The following is a 12,117-nucleotide window of genomic DNA, read 5'->3' as shown; positions in this document are numbered from 1 at the left end:
ACCGTTACACTCCTAGTTTGAAAGTAAAACTGACTTTATTGAAGATGTACTCCACCTTCAGAAATAAAAATGATAGATTTTTTTACTTAGCCCCATCTAAGTCATCTAAGGTGTTTATGCCTTTTTTTCATCAGCTGAACACAATCAGAGTTCTAATTATTAATATCCTGGCTCCTTTTTGCTTTGTAATAAGTTTGATCATGGACCAAACATTCACGATCTCAAAAAAGTCCATCCATCCATCATTAAAGTAATCCATATACAACCCAGTGGTTTAATAAATGTATTTAGAAGCAAAGTATAAGGTTTATAAGAAAAAGTTTAGTTCTGAGCACTTTTAGTGATTAGTTACATATACGTAATTTTATAAAACAAAATCAACTATAGATTTAAATATAGTGGTATGTAAAATCTTATTGGTTCTTGTGTTTCATCATGAGTTGTGACAAAACTGACAGTCGTTAGACACTAAATGTTTTATTGTCTGTTTATTTAAGGTATGTTTTGTAACTAAAAGGTCCAAATATGAATTGTTTTTTTATTAACCCACTGGATACATTAAATTTTGATTACTTTACTAATGGATGGATGCAGTTTTTGGAGCTTCTAAACATTTGGTCTCTGATCAGAGCCATTACAAAGCAAGGAACAGCCAGGGTATTATTTAATATAGGTCTGGTTGTATTCAACTGAACAAAGAAAGACAAACATCTTGGATGACAAGGGGGTGAGTTAAAAAAAAAAAATAATTCTGAAGGTGGAATTTTACAGTTTAGGTTCTATTGTGTTGCCTGATGCGATAATTTATTAAATTAACAATCTTTACATTAATACCACAGGAAAGGGAACATTTTGAACAGGAATATCATATAATTAATTGTTTATTCTGAAGCATATGTGACTAACTAGATCATTTTGGGTACGACTAAATAAGATCAAGACTTAATTTTTACCAATTATTATAGGACAGCAGAAACACTGAAGTTTGAATGACATAATACTGCACATTGTGGACCTTTGTATTTAGAAACTATTTAGACCCCCTACACAGTTCAATTTTGTTAGGTCTCAATCTGATACTACAATAATCCCCCCCCCCCCTTATTATTAATCTGCACTCAGTACCCCATTATGAGAAACTGAAAACAGGATTTTGGAAATGTCTAAATGTATTTAAAAGAAGAAAAAAACTGAAATTATTCAGACACTTTACTTGGTAGTTAGTTGAAGCACTTTTTGCAGCAAGTACAGCCTCGAGTCTTTTTGGGAATGACGCAACAAGCTTTGCACATCTGGATTGAAGGAATTTCTGCCATTCTTCCTTTTAAATCCTTTCAAGCTCAGTGAGTTTGGATGTGAACTGTCGGCTGACAGCCGTTTTCAGGTCTCTCCAGAGATGCTTGGTGAGGTTGAAGTCGGGGCTTTGGTTGGTCCACTTCTCACATAGTTGTCCCTAAACCACTACTGTGTTGTCCTTGTTCTTTGCTTAGGGTCATTTTGATAAGGTTTTAGTGAGGATATCTCAGTGGACTCGAGTCAAGGTGTAGAAAATATCGGCGTTGATCAACACAAATAAATGGCACCTAAACAAAATTTCTAGTGTTATCGCAAAGGGTCTGAATACTTAAGTAAATTTGAAATTATTTTTTTCCTTTAAAACATTTTACAGAAATGTCTTAAATTCAGTTTTCACTTTGTCATTATGGGGTACTAGATGTTGATTAATGAGAATGATTTAAATTCTTTTTTTTTTTTGAGTCAGAACATTTTAATTAGGCCTTGAAAAGCTGCATCTGACATGGGACTTTTATTAACACACCCCCAGGTTCACAGAGAAGGTTTAGTAAAACACATCTTAAGATATGCCAGTGCCATTGATTTGTCTTATGATACACACCAGTAATGTCTTCTTCAAAGGAGTGCTTTTTAAAGATGCTTAATAGGCTTGTCTGTGAAACCAGTCCACAGTGTTTAATATTGTGACTGCGTTAAACTGCATTATCTTTGGAAAGTAATATAATTTTAAATTCTTGAGGTATATATAAATTATTAAAAGGATTAATGCAAACATAACAAATTTGCAAATAAAGTAAAGGGGTTTAAGTACTTTCTAAATACACTGTAAATGTGGTCATGCCTACTTTGAACTAATTTGTCGTTTTTGTTGATTTTGTTTTTCCTAGATTGGACATCTAATTCATCTTTGTAAGTAACAGTTACATATTTCACATTTAAAGCAATAATTCATCTTATGTTTATCAGCTTACCCCCAGGCCATCCAAGATGTAGGTGAATTTGTTTCTTCAGTAAAACACAAATATAGATTTTTAACTCCCAACTGTTTCAGTCTGTCAGATGTATAATGCATGTGGGTGGTAACAAAACTTAGAGGAATGTACAGACAAATCCAAATTAAACTCTGCGGCTCATGACGACAACTCAATGTCCTAAGATACGAAACGATCGGTTTGTGCAAGAAACCGAAAAGTATTTATATAATTTTTTTACCTTCAATACAGCACTATGCCTAAAGGAGTACGTGTGTACACATCTTCTTCTTGGTGTTTAAGGGTAGGTTGCAAACCAACTTCATAAGAGCATACCGCCACCTACTATATCGTTGCCCCGTATAGTGCTTATGCACCCTCATGCAGTGCACCCGATACAATAGGTGGCAGTATGCACCTATGAAGTTGGTTCGCAACCTGTTGGTTCAGTTTTATCTCTTAGGACATTGATGTGTCGTCACGAGCCGCAGAGTTATTTTTCTCTATCAAATTTTAATACCATCCACATGCATATTCACTGAGAGACTGAAGGGTTGGAGTTAAAAATCTACATTTGTGTTTTACTGAAGAAACAAAGTCACCTACAATTCGGATGGCTTGATGGTAAGCTGATAAACATAAAAATTTTATTTTTAGACAAACTATTGCTATAACAATGGGGGAGAGATGACTGGGATTTTATTAAAATAATTTTCCTAAGGCTGAATAATATTACTCAACATAAAATTTGTACAGATTAAAAAATTACTACATATCACATACCTGGCTGTCAGAATATTGCGCATTACATGCCCAAAACATAAGATCATACATCGTCCTGCTGTCTAGTCAATCTGAACACAACAAACCCATGTGTAGTCACATCCTTGTTTCTGCCAAAATGGCAGCCAATATGGTTTAAAGGTAGCATCTAGTAACTGCAATGCACAATTGATTTTCACTGCCTGGTTACTTTATGACCTCATGAAGGAACATGCACTATTAAATTTAATCAGCAGTTTGCATGGAAAATGAAAAATATTATATGATTTTAAAAGAAGAAATCAGAGTCAGTTTGTGTCATACACTTAACACTGTACAGAGCATCAGCTTTTGACTGCCCCACCCTTAACAGAATGGACATACAGACTGGACCTATATTCTGTGTAACCAAGATAATTCAGCCTTTTCAAAAACTGATATTAGAGTGTAGTTTTAATATGATCTTAATACTTTGAGTTTAAACAAAAATTTTAACTTATTTTTGTCCTGCAATATGTTTTGTACAATTAAGTATGTACTGTTAATCATTCTGTAATATGCGTGCTATTTTGACTTTAGAATGTAACTAACTTGTTTTTTTTCTCTTTGTGTTGTGTTTGTTTGTCATGTCCTGTCCTGACCTTTATATACATTTTCTTTCAAACTTTTATCTTGCTAAAATCATTGCTTCTCTTCTATTCTGTACTTTTACTTCACAAACACCTGGCTGCGCATTTCAAAACGTTGCTGCTTTGCTTGCTTGCTTCCTCTTCAAACGCATCCAAACCGCATTTAAACACTGCAAAACATGCCATGCATACCCAAGCAGCTTGCCTCTTAAAAACTGCCAGGAAACCCAAAAAATCACCGATTCAACTAAAAAAACAAAGCCTACAATTTCTACCCAAAAAAAACGACCCAATTTTTTACCCCACCCAACCAATCTGTTGCCCTAACCCCCATACACCGACTTCCCCAAAACAGAACGTCCCTTTAACTTTTTGCTTTGACAGAAAAAGTGAGAACAGAACTACCTACAGCTCCAGTGTGCCCTGCTGCCTTGAGTGTCTTCACAAAGCAACGTTGATTAGAGGACTGCGTTGGGAAATCAACACCATCAACACACACAATAATTTACTATAGTTTTAAAATTACATAATTTCCTATAGTCTTTTAGACTGCTTATAATAGATAATACACATTACAGTACTTTTAAAAGTCATTAATATATCAGTAAAAAAAAAATTGTTTTTGAAGTTCATCTTTGAAACGTATTACATTTATATCTGAGTCTTTTCACATTTGCTTATACTCTACTAATTAATTGCATTAGTTATATTGCCTTTGGTTATCATTTCTGTACAATATTGGGGTTAACAGTTCAACAGTTCCATTGCTATAGTCTTGTGTGTTTGTATATCTAATTTCTTGACTGTTTTAACGGTGAAATTTTAGTACAGTACTTTAATATATCAGTAAAATATTCTAAGTTTGACTGTTGTTGTAACTGCTATTTGAATAGACTACATTTAAAGGTCATTAAAATATTTTGGTTTGCCAAGTTCCTCTTTGAATCTTACCACATTGTAACATTTACCTTTATTAATTGGTTGCATTTCTGATATTGCTTTTGGTTAACATTTTTGTACAATATTGGGGTTGACAGTGTTTGACAGTATAACAGTTCAATTGCTATAGTTTTGTGTGTTTGTATATTTAATTTGTTGACTTGTTACTAAAATTTCAGTCCTGTACTTTAAAAGCTAATTAATATATCAGTATTATATTTACAGTTTGACTCTTGTTGTAATTGTTATTTGAGTGCAGTACATTTAAAGGTAATTAAAATATCAGTAAAGTATTTTGGTTTGGCAAGTTCATATTTGAATCTTACCACGTTGTAACATTTGCCTTTACTAATTGGTTGCATTACTGGCATTGCCTTTAGTTAACATTTTATAATTCAGTGAAATACAAAGGCTTGACGGTATAACAGTTACATTGTGTGTATGTAAATACAGTAGGTTGACACTTGTTACCGTGGTATACTAGCATAACGTATAATAAGCATTAATATTCATTGAGTGGGTCTTTGTATTTGTTATTAAGGTTTTATCCGGAAAATTTGCACTTGTTTAACATACGAAAGGTACTTTGCTATAAACAGATCTTTAGATTTCTAACACCTGTTCCATCGTCATGCCACGTAAAGGTAAACGAAGTGAAGCCCAGAAGCAGCGCAGAAAGGTAGAAGCTTCACTGTGCATTAACTCCGTGTCAAGTGCGAGTGACGTAAGCCCAGACGTGCTCTCTGTTACGGCGTCCCACTGTCAAAGTGACCCGAGGTACGGTATTTATTCGAGGGGGCAACAATGCACGTGCAATTCCTTAATGTTTCTCGCGGTGCACAACGAACGTAATGAGCTGACCAGTTTGGAATTAGATGACATTTTAAAGAAAGGTGATGCTTTGTACACTCTTGTCAAGCAAACACTACAGAGTAAAGGACAATTTCGGAGTAATTTCCTTGATTTTGATGAGCTACCGGATAAACTTGAGACAAACTTGTGCTCTTACAACATCATTAAACATGGCCAGAAGTTTGGATTACTAAGAGATGCACCTGCACTAGGCAGCTATGACAACCTCGAGAATACTCTGCAATGTTTCAGAAGTGAAATCAGCAACTGCCTGTTTTTGTGTGGACTTTATTGTGTTGCTTTGTTTAGAGATCGCTCAGGGAGGTTTGGATTTTTTGATTCACACTGCAGAACACCAGATGGCATGTCTACTAATGATGGCACGGGTACTGCTGTAATGTTGACATTTTCACGTTTAGAAGACATGATAGAGAGACTGTTGCTGTTGTTTCAAGGGTGTTTCCAGTTAAGCGATAACGTGCAATTTGATCTGCTGCCAGTATCATTCACAAGCACAACAGTATGTACTGATGTCTCCATGGAGTATCTTGATAACATAGAGCCGTGTGTAGCATCTCAATTTCTGTCCACTAATGACCAATGTGCATCGTCACAACAGCAAATTCAGGTCCGAAATCCAGTTCAGTGTCCAGTCAACATAACAGATGAAGATGAAATGGAGATTCAAACTACTGTAACTGACAATTTGGACAGAGACAAAAATGTTCAATTAAATAAACTTTCTCATAACATCTCAAAAGATTCCTCAATTCAAATTATATTGTCAGATCCAAATGATCACTGTTTGGAAACATCCGACTTAAATCAACAATCAAAAAAGCTTAACAAATCCAGAAGGCGCAAGGATTACAAGATAAAATGGCACAAAAAAATGAATTTAAACAAAAAAGCCATGATAAACAACTATAAAAAATCTGAAGAATATAAGAATAAAAAAAGAATTTATGCTATTATGAATTACAGGAATAATGAGGAATACAGAGAGAAAAAGAAGAGAAAAATAATCAGCAGTTACAGTAGTAATGCAAAATTCAGGGAGAGACAAAGAACTTATATCACAAAAAATTACAGAATGGATGAGCACTTTAGAGAGAGACAAAAAACGTATGCCATGAGAAATTACAGGAACAATGATAAATTAAAAGAAAAGCATAAGAGGTACATAACTGATAGATATTCAAGAGATGCAATTTTCAGGCAAAGGCTAAAAGACTATTATAAAAACCGGTGCAAAATAGATTCAAACTTCTATGAACAAAGAAAGGTCATGTTTAAAAAACGTTATCAACATGACTCGCTTTTCAGAGCTCGTCAGAAGGCATATAATTTATTCAAAGCTAAAGACGGGATATCAGCACTCAAATTACTTCACAAGATAAACTGTGCACAAGACATACAGCACAAATATAAAGTAATTGACTGTGTGCGCCAGGCCACACAAGTGTTCAGACATAACCAACCTGTTGAAATACAGAATCCAGTGATATTGAAGGCATTGCAAACTTTCAGAGACATTATAAAACAGGGACCAACATATATATGCACATGCTGTGCAAGAGCACTCTTCTCAAATCAAGTGCGCACCTGTGATCGTGAAAGCTATCAAAAGAACCCAACAGTTGTTTCACTATGTTTGACAGGTAACTATGTTCATATATGTTCTGATTGTACTGATCACTGTAAGAGGAACACAGAATGGATCTGTCACAGCTGCCATTCAACACTTTTGAGAGGTACAATGCCAGACATTGCTGTAGCCAATAAGCTTCAGTTTAGTCCTATTCCTCCAGAGCTATGCAATTTGAATATTCTAGAAAGACATGTTATTGCAAAGTACATTCCTTTTGCTAAAATCTTAACACTTCCTAAAGGCCAACAGAGAGCTATAAAGGGTGCTGTGATTTCAGTTGCATCTGAAGTGGAAACAACAGTTAATTGTTTACCTAGACCAAGAAGTGAATCGCAGCTGCTTACAGTGAAACTGAAAAGACGTCTTTGTTACCAAGGTCATTATCAGTATCAGACTATTAATATGCACAAAGTTTTATCTGCTTTAGGAAAACTTAAAGATACGCATTCCGAATATAAAAATATTGTTATAAATCCATCTCCGCTGGCAGATGAAATGCTGAATGAACAGTCTTTAAATGACAGCAGTGCACACAATGAGCCAATGGACATTGACAACAACAGCCAAAGTGAAAACACAGAACGACAAAGCAATGAAAATGAACATGATAATTCAAGTGATGACCCTGAATCTAATAATGAACAACAATCTGGTCTTGTCTTGGACACATGTCTACAGCCCCCAGATCCTGGTCAACATTTGTTGTCTTATGATGATGGAATATTTTGTATTGCCCCTGCAGAGAAAAACAGTCCTGTAAGCATTTTTAAAATTCCTAAGCTTGAGTCTATGGCATTTCCAGTGCAGTTTCCTGATGGTAACAACACTTTTGATGAAACTGACAGAGTGAAATGTGTCTCCCCCAGCAGATACTTTAACACCAGGTTATTCTCTGTAGATAACCGTTGCGCGAAGGATACAAACTACATATTTTTTGCACAGTTTGTCACAGAAATGCACATGGCCAAATCTAGTATGTCCATTCAGTTGAGAAAAGCAAAACCTATGACACGTGATGGTCGTAGAATAAACTGTTTACTGCTGCAGAATAAATCTGAGTTAGAAAAACTTGTACACAACAAAGAGGCAACACGTTTCATGCAGCCACTAAGAGGAACACCAGCTTACTGGGAGAAGACTCTGCGTGATTTGTTCTCTATGCTAAGACAACTGGGCACACCTACATTTTTCTGTACATTTAGTGCTGCTGAGATGAGATGGCCAGAAGTTATTACTGCTATTAAAGCCCAACAAGGTGAAACAGTGAACTTTTCTGAATTAGACTGGTCAGAGAAATGTGACATTCTTAAAAGCAACCCAGTCACAGCCATGCGCATGTTTGAAAAACGAGTTGAAGCCTTGATAAGAGATCTAATAATGTCACCTGCTCAACCCATAGGTGAGGTAATTGACTTTTTTTATAGAGTAGAATTTCAACAGCGTGGCTCTCCACACATTCACTGCTTATTTTGGGTGAAAGATTCTCCAGAATTTGAAAAAGATCAAGATGAAGATGTGTGCAATTTTATTGATAAATATATCTCATGTAAACTACCAGACCCAAACAAAGACCCAGAACTGCATAGAATTGTAAGTGAAGTACAGATGCACAGTCGAAACCACTCCAAATCCTGTAGAAAAAACAATAAGCACTGTAGATTTGGATTTCCTAAACCACCCATGAACACGACCATGATAACTCATCCCAGGCCTCCTCCAATAGATCAGTCTGATGAAGAAAATGAAGCAACAGAGGAGAGAGAAAATGACAGTACTGCACAAGCAAAAGCACAACTTCAAAAAGTGTGGGATCTGCTGAATGACACAACACAGAGTTTTGAAACCACAACACAGCTGCTTCAAAAAGCAAACATGACTTATGAAGAATATAAAAAATATTTTCAATGTCTGTCAACATCAAATGTAATTGTCATGGAGAGACGACCACGTGACTGCTGGGTTAATGGCTATAATCCAATGCTGTTAAGAGCCTGGAATGCAAACATGGACATACAGTTCATTATCAATCCATACAGTTGTATCATGTACATTCTCTCATACATTTCAAAAGCTGAACATGAGATGAGTGATTATTTAAAAAAAGTAATAAAAGATTCAACTCATGATAACATGTCTGACTGTGAAAGCATGAAGCAGGTCATGAATTGCTATGCAAAATCTAGGGAAGTTTCCGCTCAAGAAGCAGTTGCTCGCACATGCAGTCTAAAACTGAAATCATCATCACGAGCTGTCATATTCATACCCACTGATGACAATGCTGTAAAAATGAGTTTACCAATGAAGTATTTGCAGACAATGGACCCTGACTTAGAGAATGTGTGGATGACTGGACTCCCAGAAAAGTACAAGGCCAGACCAAACAAACCTGAATTTGATAAAATGTGCATGGCAGAATTTGCAAGTGAATACCGCATTGTTTATGGAAGACAGAAAAAGGGTAAAAATGTTTTGCCACTTCAAAAGAATATAGGACACATTCAAAAAAGAACACGGGGTAAACCTGCTGTTATTAGATTTGCCCGTTTCTCAGAACAAAAAAACCCAGAAAAATACTTTGGGACATTGTTAAAACTCTACCTACCATATCGCACTGATGAACAGCTTAAGTCTCCAAGATTCCCAACATATGAATCATTTTACAAATTTGCTTCAGTAAACCTTCCCGGCACTGATGAACTGCAACGCGTGTGCATGATTGTAAATGGAAACCGTGAAAAGTATGAGAAGCATAATGAGGCAATAGAACAAGCAATTGAGGATTTTGAACAGAACGGTCCAGTCGAGGATGCATGGACTACATTAGCACCGGCAACTGAGGTGATCAGGCTGGAATGCATAATGGAGCGTGAACCATCTGATGCAAACGATGAACAAGATGATATTCCTGAATATACAGCATCTTCTTCTGTCAATAATACAGCTATGCCAGTAATAGAAGTTCCCCAGCTCAATTCTGCACAGATTCGCAAAATGTTTCAAAGCTTGAATCAAATACAAGCTTCAGTATTTTATGCCGTGCGAGACTGGTGCAAAAGATGTGTTTCTGGTGAAAACCCACAACAGTTTCTATATTTTTTGAATGGAGGAGCAGGAGTTGGCAAATCACATGTTATTAAATCTATTCATGCAGAAGCATCTAAAATATTGCGCAAACTTCCATGCGTGAGAGAGCACACTGACATTTCCAAACCAACAGTTCTTTTAACAGCATTTACGGGTACTGCTGCTTTTAACATTTCTGGTAAAACATTGCACTGTCTTTTAAAACTCCCAAGAAGCTTAAAACCTCCATACCAAGGCCTAGGAAACAGCTTGGATGAAATCAGGGCAGATTTTTCTAATGTACACATTATAATAATAGATGAAATATCTATGGTATCAAAACATTTGTTTGCATATGTTAACTGGAGACTGCAACAGATTAAAGGAAACCAGAAACCTTTTGGTGGATTGTCTGTTCTTGCTGTTGGAGATTTTTTACAATTGCCACCGCTTGGAAAAGCTAGACCACTCTGTGTGTATGAGAATCATGTGTTGGACTTCTGGAAAGATCAATTTCAGATCATAACACTGACACAGATTATGAGACAGAGAGAGGACCTTGAATATGCTGAGCTGCTCAACAGACTAAGAGTAAAACAGAAGCATGACAGGCTCACAGCTGCAGACCAGTGCATGTTACAAACTGCCACACGTTTGTCTCCCGAAGAGTGCCCCACTGATGTTTTACACATTTTTGCAACCAATAAAGAGGTAGACAATCACAATACTGCAGCCATATTCTCTCAATTTTCAAATATTATTACCATTGATGCCAATGACTACAAAAAAGATCCACGAACAGGTGAAATGAAAAAGCAAACTGCACCATTTAAAGGAGACAAAGGTGATCTTATTGACAAACTACAGATTGCAATTGGTGCACGAGTAATGCTTACCAGAAATATTGATGTGGAAGATGGACTGGTTAATGGTACTTTTGGTAAAGTGGCAAAAATTACAACTCAGGAACGAGATGGTGTTCCATATGTGCTGTTAATTGGTCTTTACCTGGATGATGTAAATGCTGGACATAAACATCGTAACAAAGCACCTGGTGGAGATGACAACATTGTTTATATTGAGAGGTCAGAGGAGCCACTAAAAAAAAAGGGAACAGTTCGAAGGCAATTTCCCATGAAACTTGCTTTTGCATGCACTATACACAAAGTTCAAGGAATGACAACTGATCGTGCTGTTGTATCTCTGAAGCATATTTTTGAACCAGGCATGGCATATGTTGCACTAAGCAGAACCACAGCGCTTAGTGGATTGCACATCATAGACTTTGATGAAAAAAAAATTTACTGTGATCCAGAAATAAATGCCTCTTTGGAGAACATGTCAAAAGCTGATTTTCAACATGTCCAACCTCTTCTACACACTGAGTATGATGTAAATTCTCCTCTTACTATCATTCATCATAACACAGAGGGACTACAGTGTCATATGGATGATTTAAAAAGTCATCATGAGCTTTTGTTGGCTGATGTTTTGTGTCTCACTGAAACACACCTGTCTGGCTCATCTGCTCATGAGTGTCTCCAGCTGGAAGGATACAGAATTTATAATCGCAACAGACATACATCCTACACAAATAATCTACAGTTGGCAAACAGAAATGGTGGTGGAGTGGCCATTTATGTGAGAAATAGCTTACAAGCTCATCCTCTGATGTACATACAGAACGTGACAGACCTGGAATATTTGGTTTTAAAAGTAGAACACCCCAAAGAAGCACTGCACAGTAAAATTAGCAGTGTAGAAATCAAAGTGTTAAATGTTATTAATTCCAAGAGTGTTAAATAAACAATTTACAGTGTTAATGAGTACTCGTTTGGAGTGTAGCTACAGAGGGGCTGTGTGGTGTAATTTTATTTTTACTCTGAAAGTGCAAAACACCCGGCAAATGATCTTGACTCCTCCCCTCAATGACTGTTGCTGAAGACGAAGACGC

At 36.3% G+C, this 12,117-nt stretch overlaps 2 protein-coding genes across 6 annotated transcripts in view; both read left to right on the top strand.

Moving 5' to 3' along the window:
* ccser2b (coiled-coil serine-rich protein 2b) overlaps nucleotides 1-12,117 on the top strand; it is a 158,837-nt gene that overhangs the window by 84,426 nt on the left and 62,294 nt on the right. The window lies entirely within an intron of this gene.
* On the top strand, nucleotides 709-11,988 carry LOC135720503 (uncharacterized). The gene is made up of 2 exons (XM_065242652.2): nucleotides 709-2,205; nucleotides 3,856-11,988. Exon 2 carries the CDS (start codon nucleotides 5,229-5,231, stop codon nucleotides 11,967-11,969), a length of 6,741 nt encoding a protein of 2,246 aa, XP_065098724.1. The 5' UTR covers nucleotides 709-2,205; nucleotides 3,856-5,228; the 3' UTR covers nucleotides 11,970-11,988.

Source organism: Paramisgurnus dabryanus, chromosome 1, assembly GCF_030506205.2.
Source record: "Paramisgurnus dabryanus chromosome 1, PD_genome_1.1, whole genome shotgun sequence".
Classification (NCBI taxonomy): Eukaryota; Metazoa; Chordata; class Actinopteri; order Cypriniformes; family Cobitidae; genus Paramisgurnus; species Paramisgurnus dabryanus.
Note: the sequence above shows the minus strand (reverse complement) of the source record. Positions and strands in the feature narration are given on the sequence as shown.

Excerpts from the sequence above, each read along its gene's own strand:
- LOC135720503 (XM_065242652.2), top strand. The coding sequence starts at position 5,229 with ATGCCACGTAAAGGTAAACGAAGTGAAGCCCAGAAGCAGCGCAGAAAG.